The sequence below is a fragment of the Oncorhynchus kisutch genome, linkage group LG28, assembly GCF_002021735.2.
Source record: "Oncorhynchus kisutch isolate 150728-3 linkage group LG28, Okis_V2, whole genome shotgun sequence".
Taxonomy (NCBI): domain Eukaryota; kingdom Metazoa; phylum Chordata; class Actinopteri; order Salmoniformes; family Salmonidae; genus Oncorhynchus; species Oncorhynchus kisutch.
Genome location: NC_034201.2, coordinates 2,350,539 through 2,376,297, shown reverse-complemented (window position 1 = coordinate 2,376,297; position 25,759 = coordinate 2,350,539). Strand labels below are relative to the sequence as shown.

Here is a 25,759-nt window from a genome sequence, read left to right as displayed (position 1 = left end):
TCATTGATCTTGGCTTCATAATACAGTTTCTTCTTCTTTTTGTTGCGTTTAGTCTTTGCGAGGTATTGGAAAACAAGCCTGGTCTTTGTCGTTGAATCTGCGCTTAAAATTCAATGCTCGACAGAGGGTGTCACGACTTCCGCCGATGTCGGCTCCTCTCCTTGTTCAGGCGGCGTTCGGCGGTCGACGTCACCGGCTTTCTAGCCATCGCCGCTCCATTTATCATGTATCCATTTGTTTTGTCTTGTTCCCTGCTGGTTTTCATTCCCCAATCAATCTACATGTATTTATTCCGCTGTTCCCCCTCGTGTTTTTGTGTAAGATTGTTTTTGTGATACGCGTTTTTGTACGCACTAGGCTTGCGTGCGTTTTCCCTCGTGTTATTTCACGAAGCCTGGTTGTATACATTTGACGGTAGTGACTGTTTTTGCACGTTTTACACTTTGCCTTGTCGGTTGGAGGTTTTTGGACGCAGCTGCGTCCGTCGGTAGATTCTCTCCTGCCGAAATAAAGTGTGCGCCTGTTCACAATTCTCTGCTCTCCTGCACCTGACTTCAGCACAAGTACGGACACGCCTGACAGAGGGACCTTACAGATGATTGTATGTGTGGGGTACAGAGATGGGTAGTCATTACAAAATTATGTTATACACCATTATTGCACACAGAGTTAGTCCATGCAACTATCTGACTTGTTAAGCACATTTGTACTACTAAATTATTTAGGCTCGCCATAAAAACAGGTTGAATACTTGACTTAGTTTTTCATTTTTTATTCATTTGTAACTCATTCTAAAAGCATTATCCCACTGACATTATGGGGTATTGTGTGTAGATCAGTCACACAAAATCTAAACTTACAATTCTTAATCTAAACTTAAAATTCAGGCTGTAACAAAAATGTGGAAAAATCAAGAGGTGTGAACACTTTCTGAAGGCATAAGCAATGAGCAAGCTAAAGCCGAAGTTGTCAATGAGTTGGCCACTACAAGCTTACTACAGATGGATAGACCCCCAAGGCTACAGAAAGCTCCTTAACAGTGACAAGCCCATCACATTAGCCTGGAGTGGGAAATGAGAAGTAGCGTACTACAGACCTGCCCTTTGAGTCACACAAGTATGCATCTTTTTCTCTTTGTAACAAAACATAGCATAAACCTATACAATGTCTGAAACATGTTTACATATTGATTTCACATAGATATAGCACTTTATTTTAGTGTTGTTGTTTGCGTAATCGTGTGTTTTATTTAAGAAAATACAAAGTGCTGGTATTCCTTATTGTGCTCTCATGAGGCATTATATTACATGATCATATACTGTATGGAATCAGGAATACCAACACTTTGTATTTTCTTAAATAAACAAAAATGAACTAGTACCGAAACTAAGGGCGGGAATGTTTAAACATTAAAAATGTTTAAACAAAGTTTGGATCCTTAACATTAAGAAAAATCCCAAACCGAAAAACACATTTCTTTGTTCCCCCCCCCCCCCACTTAATTAAAGTCACTGTTCATTTATCACAAAACATTTTCCGAGATACAGCCGATAGGTTGTGAAGGCCTGGGGAAGTTGTGTAACTCAAATAAAACTAAAGAGGAAGAGACGAACTTTAGGCTACTTGGTGAATTTGGAAGTCATATGCAAGACAAGACATTGCGAGATGCAGATGACCAAAACATAAGAGCAAGCTTCTGCCTCTCTCTTCCTCAAGCTGGCCTGCCTGCTCTACTTGCTCTGTCTCATTGCTAATGATGCAAGTGTGTGTTCAGTCTTCAGTCTGTTGCATTTAGAATATCCTAATCCAGTGGTCGCCAACCGGTCGATCGTCGATCTTCAAGGTATTCCTAGTCGATCACCAAATATTTCTGTAGAAAAGCCAACGAAGAATAAAGGCTTGCACTCCTTTATTTAAATCATGTTGAGCTGTTGCCAGTAGGTGCACTTGATTCAAAAGTCCTGTGCACCGGGTAAGCAAAGCGTTCCCATGAGACAAAATACGCCTACCCGGCGGACCGGCAATTCTGTGACTAAATGGAGTACACCTACTGCGCTGCCCAATCGGATTGCTCAAATCACCATGGCTACAGAGCTTCCATGACCCTGGCCACAGCCAAGTTTAATAGGCTACTAGCCTACGTAAGATTTAATAACTTTTAAAACCATGACCACAGAGAGACTGTCAACGAATACAGCAAAGAGCTGAGTGAGTTCATGTTTAAGTTTATAATGAGCATGGTCCCTGTTTTTATTCAACACTATTACAAAACACGCTTCTCCATACTCGCTCGGGCTGCAATGAATGACTAGCCAAGTATCGATAGCCCTGTGTTTTATTATTATTAGCAGCTCATCGTGTCAAATTTTAATATAAAGGAATATTTAACTTTCTTTGGTCATAGGAACAACATGAATTTGTGCATGAGGCAGAGGCGGTGCAACTCGAGTTTTGCCATCAGGTGGAAGACGGTGTCCCCTCTCTCTGGTCAGTCTCACCAGAGGAAAGGAATGAGAGAGCAGGGACTGTGAGAGGCGGTTGGGGAAAATAGTTTTGAACGGTCATCCAAGTCGGAATTCCAAGTCGGAAACTCTTGACTTTTCGACCTGAAGACCACTGACGTCGTGATTTGACCTCGTTGACCATCAGATGCAGGTACCATCAGTCCAGTAAAATAAAATAAAAAGCTAATTATTTCAATTCATGCTCCACAGTGCCTCACAAGTGCTAAACCAACTGATCTATTTTGTTATCAAAGCTCGTGTTTTGAAATGTAATATGGTCTGATTAACAATATTGGCAGGCCAATCATATAGCCAATATGCTGTGATAATGTATTAGACCTACTGCCCAAACCTTATTCCTACTAACCTGTTTGTGTGAGGTAATGTAAAAAAAAAAAAAGATATCAGCTTGCTTTTTGACTGCGAAAGTGATCTTGACTCAGAAAAGGTTGGTGACCACTGTCCTAGTCTATTCATGGAACCGATGTCTTCAGGCCAGTCTTGCGAGCACGGGTTGCCTACTCTTCGGTTTTGCCTAATATTAAATTACAGTAGGCTACCTGTAGCCTGTATTGATTACACGTTTCAGCCTCAGCTACGGCATGTTGGTTTGTTTATCTGTCTGTTAGGGTAGGCTACACTACAGTTTTTAAATGCCGACATGGAACCTTCTTTGGTGATATGAATGGACATTTTACTTGCCTGTAACGGAATGCCCCTTCTGAAGAGGGGCTAAAGTCCATCAATAGGCAACCAGAACTCTCAATCAAATAATCTTGAGCTGCTGCTGTGCGCAGCCTGCTTGCCTGCGCACAGACCACACACTGCTAAAAAATAACTTTGTTTATTAAACACAAAGACACTTATATTTATAGTGAACAAAAATATAAACCAACATGCAACAATTTCAAGGAGATAACTAAGTTACAGTTCATATATGGAAATCAGTCAATTGAAATTAATTCATTAGGCCCTAATCGAAGGATTTCACATGACTGGAAATAAAGATATGCATCTGTTGGTCACATATACAGTACCAGTCAAAAGTTTGGACACACCTACATATTCCATGGTTTTTATTTTCTACATTGTAGAATGATAGTGAAGACATCAAAACTATGAAATAATACGCCATCCCATCTGGATTGGGCTTAGTGGGACTATGATTTGTTTTTCAACAGGACAATGGCCCAAAACACACGAAATAAGCTTTTTGTGCATATGGAACGTTTCAGGGATCTTTTATTTCAGCTCATGGGACCAACACTTTACGTGTTGCATTTATATTTTTGTTCAGTATATAACTTCATTGCCTGGCCCTAGCGGTCAAACAAACGTAACAGGACCATTATACCACATTGTAAGTTCACCTGGAATTGTATGATTTTTTCTTATCATTTAACACACTTGAAGGCCTTACTCACGTTGGCCACAGAGATAGGGAGCACACAGTCCTCGTTAGCCCAATTTGCTTGTTTTCCGCAAAATGGGCAAAGAAAAGGTGTTTAGCTTGCCCAGGAGTGAGGCATCGGTGTTCGCGATGTGGTTGGCTTTCCCATTATTATAATCTGTGATTATCTGTCTGGAGTCCCTGCCACATGCATCTGGTGTCTGAGCCGTTAGATTACAACTCCACTTTGTCCCTGTATTATAATTTTGCCTTACGGAGGTCATAGCTGTTCCCAGTCACCGTGTCGTGGTTAAATGTGGTGGTTCACGCTATCAGTTTTGCGATTGCTGCCATCTATCCACGGTTTTTGGTTTGGATAATTGCTAATCGTCAAAGTAGGAACAACATACTCTATGCACTTCCTGATGAATCCAGTCACCAAGTCAGTGTATACGTCAATACTATTCCCAGAGGGGAACCGCAAACATTGCCCAGTCCGAGTGATCAAAACAGTCTTGAAGCATAGATTCCGATTGGTCAGACCAACATTGAACAGCCCTTACCACAGGTGCTTCATGCATAAGTTCCTGTCTATAGGTGGGGAGGTGCAGGATGGAGGTGTGATCTGATTTGCCAAAGGGAGGGCGGAGGAACGCCTTGTTCTCTCCACGTGTAGCACAGGAGATGTGCTGGTAGAATTTTGGAAACATTTACCTCAGATTTCCTTTATTATAGTCAACAGCTACGATAAATGCGGCCTCGGGATATGCGGTTTCTAGTTTGCACAAAGTCCGGTGTAGTTCCTTGAGAGCCATTGCTTGGGGGAATATACATGACAGTGACAACCAAATAAAATTCTCTCTGAAGGTAATGCGGTTGGCATTTAATGGTCAGGTATACCAGATCGGGAGAACAAAAGGTCTTGAGTTGGTGTATGTTACCACAATCACACCATGAGTTGTTAAATCATGAGACATACCCCTCCACCTTTGTTTTTACCAAATGGTTATTTCTTCCTGTCCTCGCAATGAACAGAGAACCCCGCTAGCTGTATGGAGACAATACATCCATAGAGCCATGATTCTGTAAAACTGAGTATGTTACAGTCCCTTATGTCTCTCTGAAAGGAGATCCTCGCCCTGAGCTCGTTGGCAAGTAATATACTCTGAAGCAGTGGATGATTTTCTCGCCGACTGAGCCTGATTAGAACCCCACTTCTCCCTCTCCTCCAATGTCAACGGTTTGGTGTAACACCCAGGATGAATGGGGCTGCCTCGGGAAGATCCAGGGCAGAGAAGTGGCCACCGATCAAATGTCCAAAAGTTATTTTCGGCTGTAGGAAATAATACTACAAACATTCTGTGCAAATAATATAAGAAATATAATAAATAACAGGGTGACCGTGTCTGTCGGCGCAATTTTGTCATAATCATAGCTTTCTAACGGACTGTTTGACAGTCTGTGCCCTTACTTGTGCGTGTGGTCCTCTTACCTGTGTGCTGGTGCCGAGCTTCTGGAAAATCTCATAGATCTGGTCCTTGAAACCCCGGCTCAACATCTCATCAGCCTCGTCCAGGACAAACATCTTGATGTACTTAGCAGCTGTAGGGGGAAGATGAGCACTTAGTTCAGACAACTTGAACACAAAATAGTCCAATCCCAATACTCCATTAAGTAAACAAATAATTTAATAAAACATACTGATGTAAACAACAACTTGAGAAAAGTATGACAAACAGTTGTTATCTCCAGGGGTTAAAACCCGAGATTATTTTACAATGGTTTCGTTCTGGACAGAACAATTATTTTGTTCATTCCGTTCCACTGTTCCAACCAGTAAAATAAAGATCTGAACCGGTTCATAGCAAAAAAAAGTATGTTTATATCGTTCCTTTCAGTTCCTTTTTAAACTCGTGAAATATCTTTCTTTTTTTAACATTTAGTTTGCCATTACATTACCTTACCAATCAGTGGGGATAGAACAGCTTAATTGCTATGGAGCAGGCAAGCTATTTACATGCATTGGACAGATGAGTGTAGGGTGCGAGATGTGCCAGAAATGTTGTGGGTGGGGAGAGAGCGAGAGAGGGTGGAGGAAGAGGCTTGAAGTGCTGTGGATGTTGTTGTTGTGACAAGCATTTATACAATTATACCAACGCAGGAGCAGCTTCTATGAAGGAATTTTGAATGTCTTTGAACTTCAGAGTTGGCTTAACGTTGGACTAGCTAGCTAGCAAGCAAGCATGTGTGTGCAGAGCAGCACCAGAATTTGAATTTAAAACAAGTCTTACCTTTTTGTAGTTAATAAATCCAACGTGAAACATGAAAACGATAGTATCCTTAACTAGCATTGAATAGGTTAATCTATTCTCAAATTAAAAATCTCTCACCTCGTTTCTGAATCACGCTTGAAATGTCAATAGGCTACGAGACTATGCTTTGGAGGGGGAGGGGCAGGTTGTCTACATGCACACACACTGGAAAAGATTTTCAGCTGGCGGGCAGGCAGGCAGACACGGGAATACATTTCTGAGTGGCAAAGTGTGGGCTTTGCATAGGCACTTTGTTGCGTTTTTTTTGTGGGACTGAAAAAAATGCCTGAGAACGTAAAATAACATTATTTAAAAAAAACTAGAGTAAATTGATGCGCCCGTGCTTCACAACTGTAAAACCTAATATGTGACCAATAACGAAAGTGGAGATTCCCACGAACACGACAGTCTCTGTTGTTTGGGTCTATGATATCCACAAGCTTTACGGCAGTTGTCTGAACTCTGTCGCGGATGTCCTCATTTCGAAGAGGTCTTCTCAAAAAACTGACTGTCCAGACCGAATATCAAAAGGGGACTCTCACAAACAAGAAGGTGTCGGTTGTTCTGCTCTACGCCAGTACCGGGCTGTAAAAATGGCAAAAAGTGCATTAGGGGGTAAAATGTGCCAAAAGGTAAAAAACACTTAAAAACCGTGTTTTTATGATTTATTTTTTTACTTTGTGTTTGCCATTTATGAATGGTGTTATTCAAAGCGTTTCTATGGGTTATAGCAGTAAAGTCTAAATTCAATGTTTCATCAAATATATATTTTCTATACCTACAGAGGTCCTAAAATTCCAAATCAAATGGCTAAATTATACATTTTATGATTATCTTAAAACAATTTCATATGTTAGCATAGTAGATATTGCGATCTAAGGGCTTAGACCTACAGCGTTAACCAGTACCCATGCTTTTAAAATAGCCGTTCTGTTCCGGAACAGTATAGATCACTTTCGTTTGCTGTTCTGATTCTGTTCTTCGGGAAAAAAATCCAATTCCAATCTCTTGTTATCCTTTTGCGACTAGCAATCCCGGATCCGGGAGCGTAATCATAGCCTCAAACGAATTAGCATAACGCAGCGGACATAAATACCCCTAGAAACTTTTCCTATTCATGAAAATCGCAAATGAAATATATTGAAACACAAGCTTAGCCTTTTGTTAATCACACTTTCAAAATATGCGTTACAGCCATCGCTAGACAAGCATTTGTGTAAGTTTATCATGGCATAATGCTATGCTAGGCTCTGCTGGCAGCAGGCAACATTTTCACGAAAATAAGAAAAGCAATCAAATTAAATAATTTACCTTTGAAGAACTTTGCATGTTTTCACTCAGGAGACTCCCAGTTAGATAGCAAATGTTCCTTTTTTCAAATAGCTCCCATTTGTTCATCATGCTTGGCTGAGAAATCGACCGGAAAATGCTACCACTACAACGCCAAACTTTTTTTCAAAATTAACTCCATAATATCGACAGAAACACAGCAAACGCTGTTTAGGATCCATCCTCAAGGTGTTTTTAACATATATATTCGATAATATATCCATCGAGGCAATTGGTTTCTCATAAGAAGCGATTGGAAAAATGGCTACCTCAGTATTTTACGCAAGATTTTCTGCGGGAGACACCATGTGACCACTTGCTAAATATGGTCCCTTACGGCTATTCTTCAACGTAAATGCGTAAAAAGACGTCACAATGCTGTAGACACCTTGGGGAATACGTAGAAAACGTAAGCTCATTCGTAGCTCATTCACAGCCATATAAGGAGTCATTGGCATGAGGCGGTTTCAAAAAATGCGGCACTTCCTGATTGGATTTTTATCTGGGTTTCGCCTGTAACATCAGTTCTGTTGCACTCACAGACAATATCTTGGAAACGTCAGAGTGTTTTCTACCCAAAGCTGTCAATTATATGCATAGTCGAGCATCTTTTCGTGACAAAATATCTTGTTTAAAACGGGAAGGTTTTTCATCCAAAAATTTAAATATCGCCCCCTAGTCGCAAGAAGTTATCTATACAAATCTGGTTACAAAAAAAAGATCATTAATGCAGAATAACACAAAAGTAAACAAAGACCCTGAGGTCATTACTCACAGAGGAACTTGCGGTTCAACATGTCAAACACGCGGCCTGGCGTTCCAACCACTATGTTCGGAGCCTCAGCCTGGAGCTTTGTCACCTCGTTACGGACGTTTGTGCCGCCAATACAGGCATGGCAGGAGGCTCCCATGTAGTCACCGAGGGCCAGGATCACCTTCTGGATCTATTGAAGAGGAGAGGGAGTCAATACAATTTATTAAAACCCTTTTTCAAATCCGCAGTTGTCACAAAGTGCTTTTAGAGTAACACAGCCTAGACCCCAGAGAGCAAGCAGAAGCACAGTGGCAAGAGAAAGCTCCCCCTCTGGCACACATTTTACTACATTTACATGCACACAATACTCACGAAGACCCACATTACAATTCTATTCCATATGTTCTTAGTCGAGGTAATTCCATGGTCAAGATACTTTTAGCTTTTTCATACAAATTTGTATTACTTTGGCAAGCAACAATATTCATAAGGAATCAGATTTTTGCAACTCAATTATGAGTTTGTGCCCTTAGCATGAACCAGCACCGAGTCGCCTGGGATGAATATGGCATTGTCCCTTTCCCCCTGTCAGATATAACACTCAGTGCCACTCAAAGACACTTCCTTGCCCAGAGACAGAGATAGTACAATATAGTACATGGTTTGATTCACACTATGGAGCAGAGCCGAGCCACGCTTTACCGTGCTGGTCTGGTTACTCATCCACCATTGTTGTTAGAACCGTACTGGAAAGGACCATGTCATATTAAAATACCAGAGGCACCATGGTACAGCATCGGTGCGACTGTGTAAAGGGTGCAGGAGTTGCATTCACAGTTAACTGTTTTTAGGCCAATTTAATGTTTGTGCAACCTGCCTGCTGAGCCAGCTCTCGGGTGGGAGCGAGGACCAAGGCCTGGGTGCCCTTCAGCTCGATATCAATCTGCTGGAGGATGGAGATGGCGAACGTGGCAGTCTTCCCTGTGCCTGACTGGGCCTGTGCAATAACATCATAACCTGGTGGGAAATGAAAATTCATTTGTTCACACCGTAGCAAAACATTTTGTAACAGAAAACAAAAACAAGTGTTTCTTATTGGACAAATTCAGGTAGGTCCCTACCCGGCTCATCCCATTTGGTTCCTAGTTGCTAAGACCAAGGATATGCTTTAAAGGCATTTGGGTCACTCTGTTTTGAAGCTTGGGAAATGTGTACGCTTAATCATTAACTTGCATGAAAATAATAAAAAATGAAAGGCAAGATTGAGAAGGTCTCCAAGCCTGACCGGTAGGAAACTCTGGAATAAATAAAAGCCAGTATAGTATGATCTCTCAAGAAAACCTTATGTTCAACACAGGAATTAAGAGGATTAAGTAATTAAATAAAGGTTAAATGTTTTTTAAGTAAGTAAGTATAGATGCTCATGCAACGTCAGTCAGCGACAATTTAGGCTAGATCATCTTGAAGCAAAAAGCAATGTTCAAGAATCAACACATTAATAGCCATTTGGAACCTTAGCTTATACCCATCTTGAAAAAGGTCTGACTGAAACGTGAACAAAATAAACAACATGCAGAGGTTATATCCTGTGTGTGTGAGTTTATACTTTAGGAAGCTTGTACTTACCCTTGATACAAGGGAGGATGGCCCTCTGCTGAATGGCAGACGGTTTCTCAAAACCATAGGCATAGATTCCTCTCAGGAGAGTCTCACGCAGGGCCATCTCATCGAAGCTGTCCACGATCTCATTCCAGTTACTCTGTGGAGAGAAAAAATGATCGTAGAGCACGGTCAGTATAAATAGCACCCCAGTCCTGTACTTCTTATACACAAACCCCAGTACCGTTTTTTTTTTGCCAGCGGAGACACAAAAAAAACAAGTGTGAGTTACATGCATCTTTTCTTCCATTCCATTAGACAACATGCCATTCAATATTCAACAATGCAACCTGTCCTTTATCCAACATTTAACAAAGTGTAGCTTGACACACACACACACACACAAACACTTACCTCAATGATGCCATCTGGCTCCATGCCCTCTGGGCCATTGTCTCTGTTGGAGAGGTCTCTGTAGGAAAACGTTAAATGTTGATACTTTAGGATACATGTCATGTTGCATACATTTGCTAAATATAATGATATCTTGGGAAAAAATAAAAAATCTGACCAAAAATCTATAAGGGGTCTGCCAGAATGTGATTGGCTCATTACAATGATTGCATTGAGGCAGCCATGTTCAATAAACTTGCATATCGTTGCTGACAATCATCATCTATCATCTATCATGGCAGGGGCCCCGTCTGAGGTGATAGAAACTACTTGTTTTAGATCTATTCCCCTCTTTCTCTGCATGTCCTTTATGGCCATGGATATGTCCTTTCCTCTTGTATGTGTCTCGAGTGGTGTTACACCTAACAGGTCTTCGCAGAATTTTGTCTTCTCTGTGTGGTAAAATCTAACATACACCAGAAGCTGGGCCTTATCACTCACATCAGTAGATTCATCAACAGCTAATGCTCTGCGTGGTGGACTCCGAATAGCTTCATCACACTGTGTTAATACATCCTCTGCTTGTATTTCACTCTTTCTTGCTGTTGTAGTACGCAACATTGGAATTTTCTTGACCTTTTCACACAGCTCGTAAAGTTTCAGCAACAGCATTCGTGCACTCCATCGCCACTCCCCCGTCAGTAAAACGGATTTTGGTGTTGACCCAAAATCCAAGCTATTTTTAGTTAACATTCACTTGCACGTTGTTGGGCAGTGAATGCATGGGAGAGGACTCTGGTGGACCGATCATACTGGGCTTTGAGTTTGTTTATTTTGCGTACCCTCACCTCAGACTGCTGTGTATATTTTTGCTCAAAAGATCGTGCTTTGTCTCATAGTGGCGCTTCACGTTGGCACTTTTTATTAGAGCCACAGTCGCTGAACATGTCAGGCAGAGTGGTTGGACACTCGCTGCAGGAAGGATAAAGGCATATTTGTCTGTCCACTCCTCTTTGAAAGCTCAATTTTCTGTATCAACTTTCCTGACTTTTGCGCACGCCATTCTATCATTTCTCCTCTCGCTTCCGCTTTTGCTTCTCTTGCGGTCTCTCTCTCTGACAACATCAGTCTCCTAACATGCATTGTAAATATTTGCTTGGATTGGCTGAGTTTCGTGAAGTGATTTAAGTAACGCACGCGATTGGACAAGTATGGGGCGCTGTCTGGGACCTTCCAAGCTGTGCTGTATGTGTACATAGAAAAAAAGGGTTGCTTCATCAGTATTTAATTTAACAATTATTTATGAGAAATGTGTCGAGGTCCAGATAGAACCTACAACTATCAGAAATGTGCATTACCTTTTTTTTTGCATTTCCCCACCAGAGGTGTGTTTCCATCAGATACAAGGCTTTGTCACTGTCCTTCATCAGATACATGTCACTGTCCTTCTAAGACACCAATGTCCCTTTAAGAGCTCCGTTGGCCCGAAAGGCCAATATACAGATCTCTCCGTGACTGTTCGGGTGGAGTCCGTTTTTTGATTGGGTGGAGTCTGTTTTTTGATTGGGTGAAGTCCGTTTTTTGATTGGGTGGAGTCCGTTTTTTGGGGGGGGAGCAAAGCGCAACTTTGGTAACATACCCTAGCCGGTCCATGTTTCCTACTCTTATTCACAGGGGGGGCCATCGGGTTCTTGGTCACCTCCCTGACTAAGGCCCTTCTACCCCGATTGCTCAGTTTGGCCGGGTGGCCAGCTCTAGGAAGAGTCTTGGTGGTACCAAACTTCTTCCATTTAAGAATTATGGAGGCCACTGTGTTCTTGGGGCCCTTCAATGCTGCAGAAATGTTTTGGTACCCTTCCCCAGATCTGTGACTCGACACAATCCTGTCTCTGAGCTCTACAGACAATTTCTTCGACCTCATGGCTTGGCTTTTAGATCTGACATGCACTGTCAACTGTGGGACCTGACATAGACAGGTGTGTGCCTTTCCAAATCATGACCAATAAATAGAATTTACCACAGGTGGACTCCAATCGAGTTGTAGAAACATCTCAAGAATGATCAATGGAAACAGGAAGCACTGGCCTCAATTTTGAGTATCATAGCAAAGGGTCTGAATACTTATGTAAATAAGGTATTTCAATTTTTATTTAATAAAAAATGTGCAAAAAAATCAAAAAACCTGTTTTCACTTTGTCATTTTGGGGTATTGTGTATAAATTGATGAGGAAATGTTATGTAATTCATTTTTGAATAAGGCTGTAACGTAACAAAATATGAAAAAAGTTAAGGATTCTCTGGTCTGAAGAAACCAAGATTGTACTCGTTGGCCTGAAAGCCAAGTGTCACATCTGGAGGAAACCTGGCACCATCCCTATGGTGATGCATGGTGGTGGCAGCATCATGCTGTGGGGATGTTTTTGAGCGGCAGGGACTGGGAGACTAGTCAGGATCAAGGGAACAACGAACGGAGCGAAGTACAGAGACAGGACCTCAGACTGGAGCAAAGGTTCACCTTTGTACAGGACAACAACCTTAAGCACACAGCCAAGGCAATGCGGGAATGGCTTCGGGACAAGTCTCTGAATATCCTTGAGTGGCCCAGCCAGAGCCCGGACTTCCTCATTTTGTCTGTCATAGTTGAAGTGTACCTATGATGAAAATTACAGGCCTCTCTCATATTTTTAAGTGGGAGAACTTGCACAATGGTGGCTGACTAAATACTCCCCCCCCCCCCCCCCACTGTACATACATATACAGTGCCTTGCGAAAGTATTCGGACCCCCTTGAACTTTGCAACCTTCTGCCAGATTTCAGGCTTCAAACATAAAGATATAAAAATGTATTTTTTTGTGAAGAATCAACAACAAGTGGGACACAATCATGAAGTGGAACGACATTTATTGGATATTTCAAACTTTTTTAACAAATCAAAAACAGAAAATTTGGGCGTGCAAAATTATTCAGCCCCTTTACTTTCAGTGCGGCAAACTCTCTCCAGAAGTTCAGTGAGGATCTCTGAATGATCCAATGTTGACCTAAATGACTAATGATGATAAATACAATCCACCTGTGTGTAATCAAGTCTCCGTATAAATGCACCTGCACTGTGATAGTCTCAGAGGTCCGTTAAAAGCGCAGAGAGCATCATGAAGAACAAGGAACACACCAGGCAGGTCCGAGATACTGTTGTGAAGAAGTTTAAAGCCGGATTTGGATACAAAAAGATTTCCCAAGCTTTAAACATCCCAAGGAGCACTGTGCAAGCGATAATATTGAAATGGAAGGAGTATCAGACCACTGCAAATCTACCAAGACCTGGCCGTCCCTCTAAACTTTCAGCTCATACAAGGAGAAGACTGATCAGAGATGCAGCCAAGAGGCCCATGATCACTCTGGATGAACTGCAGAGATCTACAGCTGAGGTGGGAGACTCTGTCCATAGGACAACAATCAGTCGTATATTGCACAAATCTGGCCTTTATGGAAGAGTGGCAAGAAGAAAGCCATTTCTTAAAGATATCCATAAAAAGTGTTGTTTAAAGTTTGCCACAAGCCACCTGGGAGACACACCAAACATGTGGAAGAAGGTGCTCTGGTCAGATGAAACCAAAATTGAACTTTTTGGCAACAATGCAAAACGTTATGTTTGGTGTAAAAGCAACACAGCTCATCACCCTGAACACACCATCCCCACTGTCAAACATGGTGGTGGCAGCATCATGGTTTGGGCCTGCTTTTCTTCAGCAGGAACAGGGAAGATGGTTAAAATTGATGGGAAGATGGATGGAGCCAAATACAGGACCATTCTGGAAGAAAACCTGATGGAGTCTGCAAAAGACCTGAGACTGGGACGGAGATTTGTCTTCCAACAAGACAATGATCCAAAACATAAAGCAAAATCTACAATGGAATGGTTCAAAAATAAACATATCCAGGTGTTAGAATGGCCAAGTCAAAGTCCAGACCTGAATCCAATCGAGAATCTGTGGAAAGAACTGAAAACTGCTGTTCACAAATGCTCTCCATCCAACCTCACTGAGCTCGAGCTGTTTTGCAAGGAGGAATGGGAAAAAATGTCAGTCTCTCGATGTGCAAAACTGATAGAGACATACCCCAAGCGACTTACAGCTGTAATCGCAGCAAAAGGTGGCGCTACAAAGTATTAACTTAAGGGGGCTGAATAATTTTGCACACCCAATTTTTCAGTTTTTGATTTGTTAAAAAAGTTTGAAATATCCAATAAATGTCATTCCACTTCATGATTGTGTCCCACTTGTTGTTGATTCTTCACAAAAAAATACATTTTTATATCTTTATGTTTGAAGCCTGAAATGTGGCAAAAGGTTGCAAAGTTCAAGGGGGCCGAATACTTTCGCATGGCACTGTACATAGATACATATACAGCTCAACTAAAACAATCTCAGTCGACCAACAGCCAAACTACCAATCGATGACCATTCGACTAATTGGGGTAAGCCCCGCCGGCATCATATGAGATGTAAATAGGCAACATTTCATTCCTTAGTCAGAGTATATTTTATCTCGCTTTCAGCTCAAATAATGGCACCACCGATTTCAAGAAATTTTGCCTTGTTTTTTACCCGGTTCTGTCATAATTCTTTGCATACTTTCCGATGAAGCGTGCAACGATGCAAGCTTCAAATTAGGGACAAACGTAGTATGCATTCGAGAAGTGCCCTCCATGCTCCGTTTCACCCATTTTGATTTGGACTCATTCTCCAACCCTCCAGTGCTCCAATTTGCATGCTTGTAGCACAGTAACATGCATTTTGAGAAACACCCAATGTATGATGTAAGACCACACAGCTCACGTTATGTGCGCGAGTGTTGTGCGCGAGTGTTATTCAATCATTGCTTCTAAATTGCTCCGCGCATCAACGAGCATCCGCGTTGCCAGGCACTACAATAGAAACTTGGTTCTATTTGTGATGCTTCATGCGCTGCAAGTCCTGCCCCTCCCATCTCCTTATTGGTTTTTAGGAGCATGTACCCACATGGGTGATATTTACTGAGGTCCACACTCAAGTCCAGTTGGGTGGTAATGCACATTAAAGTTCGTTGCCAACCGCCATATGAAGTCCAAAGAAGACTGAAGGAGGAGAGATTACTAGAAACTAACTTGGTTTACCCTTTTATCTGTGGATTAATTATCGGAGTAGAGGACCTGGTGCATTTCAGGTAAAATAACATGCCAATGTTTATATCCCAGGACAAATGAGCTAGCAACAGCAAACTAGCTAAATTACCATGAATGTTTAATGCTTTTCGACCTGTCTCCAAATTAATATAGTTTGTTCGGAGTTCGTTTCGATATTTCAACCTGTTTGTCCTGATCGCGTCTGGTGTGGACAAACTCAACATGCGCGCGATGGCGCACGCACGCCCCATCTAGACAGCATGTTAGAAGTAGTTTTCACATACAAACATTATGTCTAAACTCAATCAAATATGCTTCCCAAAAATAGCATGGTCGCTGTTGTAGAACGTTTATTTGCACCAGCATCCATCATGAAAATCTGAAAAGACGTATCCATGTAAATAGGATTATTAGGGAAATCGTTCTTGCAAAGCATGTAAACGTTTTAGTCGAAATATTATATTAATCTGCCTATCCACAATAATCTCACGGTGTGCATGTAACCGTACACAGTGACAGAACCATAACCCCTGAAATGTACCTACACATGGTTATTCTAGCAACAATTGTGAAAGGAAACGTTTCCACCGCAATTCGTCACATAATACATTTTGCAGACACAAAAATATTGGTCGTCTGTTGACATTTATAACATTGTACCAACACTTCCTGTTTCCATCACACCTTTTATGACTTTACTCACATAAAAACGGTGGATGGAAACGTGTTTTCTGATACATTTGATCACGTCTTCCCAATGCAGACGATTTAAACACGCCAATACAAATACCGTTTATTGTGTTCAGACAGAGGTTTTGAAGAGAACAGCACGAGTGGTCATTGTGGATAACAAAATTGGTGGGGGTTCGTTGGCTATGCGCTAACGTCAGTGAAAATTAAAACCCCGTGATTAAACGCCTAGCCTACTACTAGTAGCTAGCTAGCAAAACGGCACTACTACACATTCAGCAGGGATAACCATACTAATTTAGCTGGAATTAGACAAAATACTAGCAACAGTCAATCAAATGCCCTATCCGATGCAAATCCTTCCATTTTGTACAAGCTCGTACGCATAACGTTAACATTTGGGGTAGCTAAGAAATGTAACGTTAACGTTAGCCAGCTAACGCTAGACACTAAATTAGCTCGCAAATTAGCTCGAGTTTTGGGATTGTTAGACAACGTCCGTTAGCTAATGTAGCTAAACATGACTAAAGACACTCACTGGGGCAGAACATAATTTGTGCACGATTGCGGGGCTCGCTGGTGGTGAGACAGGCCACCATTTTCCCGCAACCTCTGTCTGGTGTTCGCCTGCCAAATTATAGCTAACGTTAGCTAACTATTTTAGTGAACCGATTAGCAGTTCGCCTTCAAAGTCAGTCAATTCGTGAGCTGACCAGCAAATCAGTTTTTACAATTCATGGCACAATATTCGCTAACTAGCTAGTTAACATGTTATAACGTGATAAAATGTGCAAACGGCTTGGCGTTAGAGACATGGCTAGCAACTCCAACCAGACTACCAGAAGCTAGTTTACAGTTGCTAACGTTGCACTAAAACGACAGCACAAGGAAATCGCTAACGCAAAGCTAGATAAAATTGCATGCTGCATTTTATAACGGGGGGGGGGTGAATCACGGAATTGCTGGACTGACAGTGTTATCATATCAACGTATAACTGGTTATAATAAAAAATTAGCTGGGCTCTTTACCTCTCTTCATAATCTGCCGACATTGTCACAAAGGGCGAATACGCCGCAAAAAAATGTTTTAGGTACCACAACGTGATCTGGAAAGTACAGTTTTGATTGCAGAAGGGGACTATCGTTCAATGTTGGCCACACCCATTGTGATATTTTATTGGGTATGTAAGACGTCATTAAACCTGTGGTCTACGCCTTTTTCAACATGATAGGACTGAAAGGATGCGTAATTTCGTTCCTCCCCTGCAACAACACCGTTGAAGAAACGTAAGGAAAAATGAATTCATCGAAGTTCTTAATTATGACACAGAGACATCATTTTGGCTCCGGTGAATGACAAAATACAGTGCTGCCAGTACTGAACCTGGTAAAATATATTCAGATGCTGAAAACAGTAATGTTCTGGCTAGATTTTTTTCTCCAGAATAATGAAATAAATGTTTTAAAGCCACACCATGAGAGAGATGTGCATACTATCAAAGAGTGGGTCACCAATAAAACCGAAAATGTGTCAGAAAGATCCGGGAATACTTTTAATTATTTTGAATTCTACTCAAAACAGAGAGTGGAAAAACGGAAAACAACTTGTTTTCTAATTTATTGTTTTCAAAATTGGAAATGTAATAACGGAAAACAAATAACTATATATATAATTGTAAAAAAAAAAAATTATACACGCACTGGGTTTAGGAGGTGTGTTTCCTGCCTAGGTTGGCAGCACAAAGAAATAATATAAACTGGGTGGTTCGGGCCCTGAATGCTGATTGGCTAACAGCTGTGGTATATATATACCACCTATGACAACATATTTATTTTTACTTCTCTAATTACGATGGTAACCAGTTTATAATAGCAATAAGGCTCTTTGGGGGTTTGTGATATATGGCCAATATACCATGGCTAAGGGCTGTGTCCAGGCACTCCGGGTTGCGTCGTGTTTAAGAACAGCCCTTGGCTGTGGTATATTAGCTATATACCACACCTCCTCTGGCCTTATTGCTTAATTATACCGTGAGTGTGACAGGACAATAAAAATTATAATGGTAGCTAAGATACATAACTGATATTGAAGTTAGCATACCAATAGAACAAACTCAACAACAACTGAACAAAGTTGGCTAGCCCTACCTTGTTTCTGGTTATAGACATGCTAGTAGTAGCTAGTGGAAGTAAGTTAGTCCCTCAACCTGCTAGAAGACGAAGTTGCCCGACCAGAGCTACAGTGCTTTCGGAAAGTATTCATACCCCTTGACTTTTTCCACATTTTGTTACGTTACAGTTTGAATTCAAAATGGATTAAATAGTTTTTTTCTCCTCATCAATCTACACAGAATATCCCATAATGACAAAGCAAAACAGGTTTTTAGAATTTTTGCAAATGTATTAAAAATACAAAAACTGACTTAACTTTTACTTAAGTATTCAGAACCTTTACTCAGTACTTTGTTGAAACACCTTTGGCAGTGATTACAACCTTGAGTATTCGTGGGTATGACACTAACAGCTTGGCACACCAGTATTTGGGGAGTTTCTCTCATTCTTCACCGCAGATCCTCTCAAGCTCTGTCAGGTTGGATGGGGAGCGTCGCTGCACAGCTATTTTCAGGTCTCTCCAGAGATGTTCGAAGGTTTTCAAGTCCGTGCTCTGGCTGGGCCAGTCCATGACATTAAGAGACTTGTCCAGAAGCCACTCCTGTAATAACTTGTCTATGTGCTTAGGGTTGTTGTCCTGCTGGATGGTGAACCTTCACCCCAGTCTGAGCTCCCGGGCGCTCTGGAGCAGGTTTTTTATCAAGGATCTCTCTGTACTCTGCGCCATTGATCTTTGCCTCGATCCTGACTAGTCTCCTAGTCCCTGCCACTGACAAAACATCCCCACAGCATGATGCTGCCACCACCATGCTTCACCTTAGGGACGGTACCAGGTTTCCTCCAGATGTTCTGTTTGGAGTTCAGGCCAAAGAGTTCAATCTTGGTTACATCAGACTAGAAAATCTTGTTTCTGGTGGTCTGAGAGTCTTTAGTTGCCTTTTGGCAAATTCCAAGCAGGCTGTCATGTGCCTTATACTGAGGAGTGGCTTCCGTCTGGCCACTACCATAAATGCCTGATTGGTGGAGTGCTGCAGAGATGGTTGTCCTTCTGGAAGGTTCTCCCATCTCTATAAATCAAATCAAATGTTTTTGTCACATGCGCCAAATACAACAGGTTTAGACCTTACCCTGAAATGCTTACTTTACAAGCCCTTAACCAACAGTGCAGTTAAGAAAATAGAGATAAACTCAATATATATATTTTCTAAGCAGCACAATAAAATAACAATAATGAGGCTATATACAGGGAATACCGGTTCTGAGTCAATGTGCGAGTGTACAGGTTAGTCGCGATAATATGTACATGTACAGTGGGGCAAAAAAGTATTTAGCGAGCCACCAATTGTGCAAGTTCTCCCACTTAAAAAGATGAGAGAGGCCTGTAATCTTCATCATAGGTACACTTCAACTATAACAGACAAAATTAGAAACAAAATCCAGAAAATCACATTGTAGGATTTTTTATGAATTTATTTGCAAATTATGGTGGAAAATAAGTATTTGGTCACCAACAAACAAGCAAGATTTCTGGCTCTCACAGACCTGTAACTTCTTCTTTAAGAGGCTCCTCTGTCCTCCACTCGGTACCTGTATTAATGGCACGGGAGCAATTATTAGGAAATGGAAGACATACAAGACCACTGATAATCTCCCTCGAACTGGGGCTCCACGCAAGATCTCACCCCGTGGGGTCAAAATGATCACAAGAACGGTGAGCAAAAATCCCAGAACCACACGGGGGGGGACCTAGTGATTGACCTGCAGAGAGTTGGGACCAAAGTAACAAAGCCTACCATCAGTAACACACTACGCCGCCAGGGACTCAAATCCTGCGGTGCCAGACGTGTCCCCCTGCTTAAGCCAGTACATATCCAGGCCTATCTGAAGTTTGCTAGAGAGCATTTGGATGATCCAGAAGAAGATTGGGAGAATGTCATATGGTCAGATGAAACCAAAATATAACTTTTTGGTAAAAACTCAACTCGGCGTGTTTGGAGGACAAAGAATGCTGAGTTGCATCCAAAGAACACCATACCTACTGTGAAGCATGGGGGTGGAAACATCATGCTTTGGGGCTGTTTTTCTGCAAAGGGACCAGGACGACTGATCCGTGTAATGGAAAGAATGAACGGGGCCATGTATCGTGAGATTTTGAGTGAAAACCTCCTTCCATCAGCAAGGGCATTGAAGATGAAACGTGGCTGGGTCTTTCAGCATGACAATGATCCCAAACACACCACCCGGGCAGCGAAGGAGTGGCTTTGTAAGAAGCATTTCAAGGTCCTGGAGTGGCCTAGCCAGTCTCCAGATCTCAACCCCATAGAATTTTTTATCAATAATGACTAATTATGTATACATTTCAATCAGGACTGACTAATCAGAATACTATTATGTTACTGTATATGTACTAATCAGAATACTATTATGTTACTGTATATGTACTAATCAGAATACTATTATGTTACTGTATATGTATGAATTTTCTTTTTAATCCTAGTACTGAATATAATGTGTGTAAATATAATCAAGAATTAGAACAATGACTGTCTGTTCCTTGGTAGAAATGAATTAACTTATAGCCAGTCTGGCTAGAAGGCTTACAGTGCCTTGCGAAAGTATTCGGCCCCCTTGAACTTTGCGACCTTTTGCCACATTTCAGGCTTCAAACATAAAGACATAAAACTGTATTTTTTTGTGAAGAATCAACAACAAGTGGTACACAATCATGAAGTGGAACGACATTTATTGGATTTTCAAACTTTTTTAACAAATCAAAAACTGAAAAATTGGGCGTGCAAAATTATTCAGCCCCTTTACTTTCAGTTGCAGCAAACTCTCTCCAGAAGTTCAGTGAGGATCTCTGAATGATCCAATGTTGACCTAAATGACTAATGATGATAAATACAATCCACCTGTGTGTAATCAAGTCTCCTTATAAATGCACCTGCACTGTGATAGTCTCAGAGGTCCGTTAAAAGCGCAGAGAGCATCATGAAGAACAAGGAACACACCAGGCAGGTCCGAGATACTGTTGTGAAGAAGTTTAAAGCCGGATTTGGATACAAAAATATTTCCCAAGCTTTAAACATCCCAAGGAGCACTGTGCAAGCGATAATATTGAAATGGAAGTAGTATCAGACCACTGCAAATCTACCAAGACCTGGCCGTCCCTCTAAACTTTCAGCTCATACAAGGAGAAGACTGATCAGAGATGCAGCCAAGAGGCCCATGATCACTCTGGATGAACTGCAGAGATCTACAGCTGAGGTGGGAGACTCTGTCCATAGGACAACAATCAGTTGTATATTGCACAAATCTGGCCTTTATGGAAGAGTGGCAAGAAGAAAGCCATTTCTTAAAGATATCCATAAAAAGTGTTGTTTAAAGTTTGCCACAAGCCACCTGGGAGACACACCAAACATGTGGAAGAAGGTGCTCTGGTCAGATGAAACCAAAATTGAACTTTTTGGCAACAATGCAAAACGTTATGTTTGGTGTAAAAGCAACACAGCTCATCACCCTGAACACACCATCCCCACTGTCAAACATGGTGGTGGCAGCATCATGGTTTGGGCCTGCTTTTCTTCAGCAGGAACAGGGAAGATGGTTAAAATTGATGGGAAGATGGATGGAGCCAAATACAGGACCATTCTGGAAGAAAACCTGATGGAGTCTGCAAAAGACCTGAGACTGGGACGGAGATTTGTCTTCCAACAAGACAATGATCCAAAACATAAAGCAAAATCTACAATGGAATGGTTCAAAAATAAACATATCCAGGTGTTAGAATGGCCAAGTCAAAGTCCAGACCTGAATCCAATCGAGAATCTGTGGAAAGAACTGAAAACTGCTGTTCACAAATGCTCTCCATCCAACCTCACTGAGCTCGAGCTGTTTTGCAAGGGGGAATGGGAAAAAATTTCAGTCTCTCGATGTGCAAAACTGATAGAGACATACCCCAAGCGACTTACAGCTGTAATCGCAGCAAAAGGTGGCGCTACAAAGTATTAACTTAAGGGGGCTGAATAATTTTGCACGCCCAATTTTTCACATTTTGATTTGTTAAAAAAGTTTGAAATATCCAATAAATGTGATTCCACTTCATGATTGTGTCCCACTTGTTGTTGATTCTTCACAAAAAAATACAGTTTTATGTCTTTATGTTTGAAGCCTGAAATGTGGCAAAAGGTCGCAAAGTTCAAGGGGGCCGAATACTTTCGCAAGGCACTGTATCTACACAAGCATGACCTTGGCTCGGTCATATATTATTTTAATAGGGAGAGACATGTGAGAACCATACAGCCATTGTACTAGAGCAGAGATGACACGGGCTGGTACTGAAACTAATGACGTCATTTTAAGTTTATAACCTGTGGTAAAATGTGTAAGGAGCAGTACTCTCGTGAATACCTTGTGAAGACTTACAGAAAATGTTTGACCTCTGTCATTGCCAACAAAGGGTATATAACAAAGTATTGAGATAAACTTTTGTTATTGACCAAATACAAATTTTCCACCGTAATTTGCAAATACATTCATTAAAAATCCTACAATGTGATTTTCTGGACTTTTTTCTCTCATTTTGTCTGTCATAGTTGACATGTACCTATGATGAAAATTACAGGCCTCTCTCATCTTTTTAAGTGGGAGAACTTGCACAATTGGTGGCTGACTAAATACTTTTTTGCCCCACTGTAGGAATGGGTAAAGTGACTATGCATAGGTAATAAGTAGTAGCTAGTAGCAGCAGTGAAGAATAGTCCGGGTGGCCATTTGATACATTTTTCAGCAGTCTTATGGTTTGGGGCAGAAGGAGGATCAGACCCTTTTTCATTCAATTTTCGCCTAAAATGACATACCCATATCTAACTGCCTGTAGCTCAGGACCTGAAACACAGATATGCATACTATTGATCCATTTGAAAGTAAACACTTTGATGTTTGTGGAAATGTGAAATGAATGTATTAGAATATAACACATTAGATCTGGTAAAAGATAATACAACAAAAAATGAGGGTTTTTTTTCAACATTGAAATGCAAGAGAAAGGCCAATATATGATTTAGGAATCTAGATGTAATTTAGATTATCGTGTCTGAGCAAAGTTTTAGACTCATCGAATTGCATTTCTGTTCAAAATGTTGTATCAAGACTGCCCAAATGTGCCTAATTGGTTTATTCATACATTTCAAGTTCATAACTATGCACTCTCCTCAAACAATAGCATGGTATTATTTCACTGTAATAGCTACTGTAAATTGGACAGTGCAGTTAGATTAACAAGAATTTAAACTTTCTGCCCATATCAGATATGTCCTTGTTACTTAAAACGTAATGCTAATCACATTAGCACACGTTAGTTCAACCATCCTGTAGGGGGACACCGATCCCGTAGTGGTTTTAATGATGGTGTTGGAGATGTGCTTGGCCATACAGTCGTGGGTGAACAGGGAGTACAGGATGGGACTAAGCACGCACCCCTGAGGTGCACCCTTGTTGAGGAGCAGCCTCGCAGATGTGTTGTTGACTACCCTTGCCACCTGGGGGTGACCCGTCAGGAAGTCGAGGATCCAGTTCCAGAGGGAAGTGTTTAGTCCCAGGGTCCTTAGCTTAGTTATGAGCTTTGTGGCCACTATAGTGTTGAGCTGAGCTGTAGTCAACGAACAGCATTCTCACATAGGTGTTCCTTTTGTCCAGGTGGGAAAGGGCAGTGTGGAGTGCAATTGAGATTGCATTATCTGTGGAGCTGTTGGGGCGGTGTGCGAATGGGACTGGGTTTAGGGTTTCCGGGATGATGGTGTTGATGTGAGCCATGACCAGCCTTTCAAAGCACTTCATGGCTACCGACGTGAGTGCTACGGGGCAGTAGTCTTTTAGGCAGGTTGCCTTTGCTTTCTTGGGCACAGGGACTAGGGTGGTCTGATTGAAACATATAGGTGTCTGGCTAGACTGCAAACTCTCCTTCCAGACTCATATCAAACATCTCCAATCGAAAATCAAATCAAGAGTCGGCTTTCTATTCCGCAACAAAGCCTCCTTCACTCAAGCCGCCAAGCTTACCCTAGTAAAACTGACTATCCTACCGATCCTCGACTTCGGCGATGTCATCTACAAAATGGCTTCCAACACTCTACTCAGCAAACTGGATGCAGTCTATCACAGTGCCATCCGTTTTGTCACTAAAGCACCTTATAACACCCACCACTGCGACTTGTATGCTCTAGTCGGCTGGCCCTCGCTACATATTCGTCGCCAGACCCACTGGCTCCAGGTCATCTACAAGTCTATGCTAGGTAAAGCTCCGCCTTATCTCAGCTCACTGGTCACGATGGCAACACCCATCCGTAGCACGCGCTCCAGCAGGTGTATCTCACTGATCATCCCTAAAGCCAACACCTCATTTGGCCGCCTTTCGTTCCAGTACTCTGCTGCCTGTGACTGGAACGAATTGCAAAAATCGCTGAAGTTGGAGACTTTTATCTCCCTCACCAACTTCAAACATCAGCTATCTGAGCAGCTAACCGATCGCTGCAGCTGTACATAGTCTATTGGTAAATAGCCCACCCTTTTCACCTACCTCATCCCCGTACTGTTTCTATTTATTTACTTTTCTGCTCTTCTGCACACCAATATCTCTACCTGTACATGACCATCTGATCTTTTATCACTCCAGTGTTAATCTGCAAAATTGTAATTATTTGCCTGCCTACCTCATGCCTTTTGCACACATTGTATATAGACCCCCCCTTCGTTTTCTACTGTGTTATTGACTTGTTAATTGTTTACTCCATGTGTAACTCTTTGTTGTATGCTCACACTGCTATGCTTTATCTTGGCCAGGTCGCAGTTGCAAATGAGAACTTGTTCTCAACTAGCCTACCTGGTTAAATAAAGGTGAAATAAAAAAATAAAAATAAATAGGTGTTACAGACTCGGGCAGGGAGAGGTTGAAAATGTCAGAAGACACTTGCCAGTTGGTCCGCTGTCAGTGTGACCATCGGGTTCTTGGTCACCTCCCTGACCAAGGCCCTTCTTCCCCGATTGCTCAGTTTGGCCGGGTGGGCCAGCTCTAGGAAGAGTCTTGGTAGTTCCAAACTTCTTCCATTTTAGAATGATGGAGGTCACTGTGTTATTGGGACCTTCAATGCTGCAGACATTTTTTGGTACCCTTCCACAGATCTGTGCCTCAACACAATCCTGTCTCGGAGCTCTACGGACAATTCCTTCGACCTCATGGTTTTTGCTCTGACATGCACTGTCAATTGTGGGATCTTATATAGACAGGTGTGTGCCTTTCCAAATAATGTCCAATCAATTGAATTTACCTCAAGTGGACTCCAATCAATTTGTAGAAACATCTCAAAGATGATCATTGGAAACAGGAAGCACCTGAGCTCAATTTCAAGTCTCTCAAGGTCTGAATACTTATGTAAATAAGGTATTTCTGTTTTTTTTTGCTTTGTCATTATGGGATATTGATTGATGAGGAAAATGTTTTATTTAATCCATTTTAGA

At 41.6% G+C, this 25,759-nt stretch overlaps 1 protein-coding gene across 2 annotated transcripts in view; it reads right to left on the bottom strand.

The window, feature by feature from the left end:
* LOC109873488 (eukaryotic initiation factor 4A-I-like) overlaps positions 1-17,295 on the bottom strand; it is a 39,466-nt gene extending 22,171 nt beyond the window's left edge. Inside the window, exons 1-6 of one of the 2 annotated variants that reach the window (XM_031807644.1) lie at positions 17,162-17,295; positions 10,303-10,360; positions 9,916-10,048; positions 9,167-9,306; positions 8,311-8,479; positions 5,387-5,496 (exon numbers count right to left, since the gene is read on the bottom strand). In XM_031807644.1, the coding sequence (XP_031663504.1) occupies positions 5,387-5,496; positions 8,311-8,479; positions 9,167-9,306; positions 9,916-10,048; positions 10,303-10,360; positions 17,162-17,184 (633 nt within the window). In that variant the 5' untranslated portion in view covers positions 17,185-17,295. Of the gene's footprint in view, positions 1-5,386; positions 5,497-8,310; positions 8,480-9,166; positions 9,307-9,915; positions 10,049-10,302; positions 10,361-10,782; positions 10,812-17,161 lie in introns of those variants that run through there. The other variant, XM_031807645.1, reaches the window with a different exon arrangement.
* Between the last annotated feature and the right edge of the window lie 8,464 nt (positions 17,296-25,759).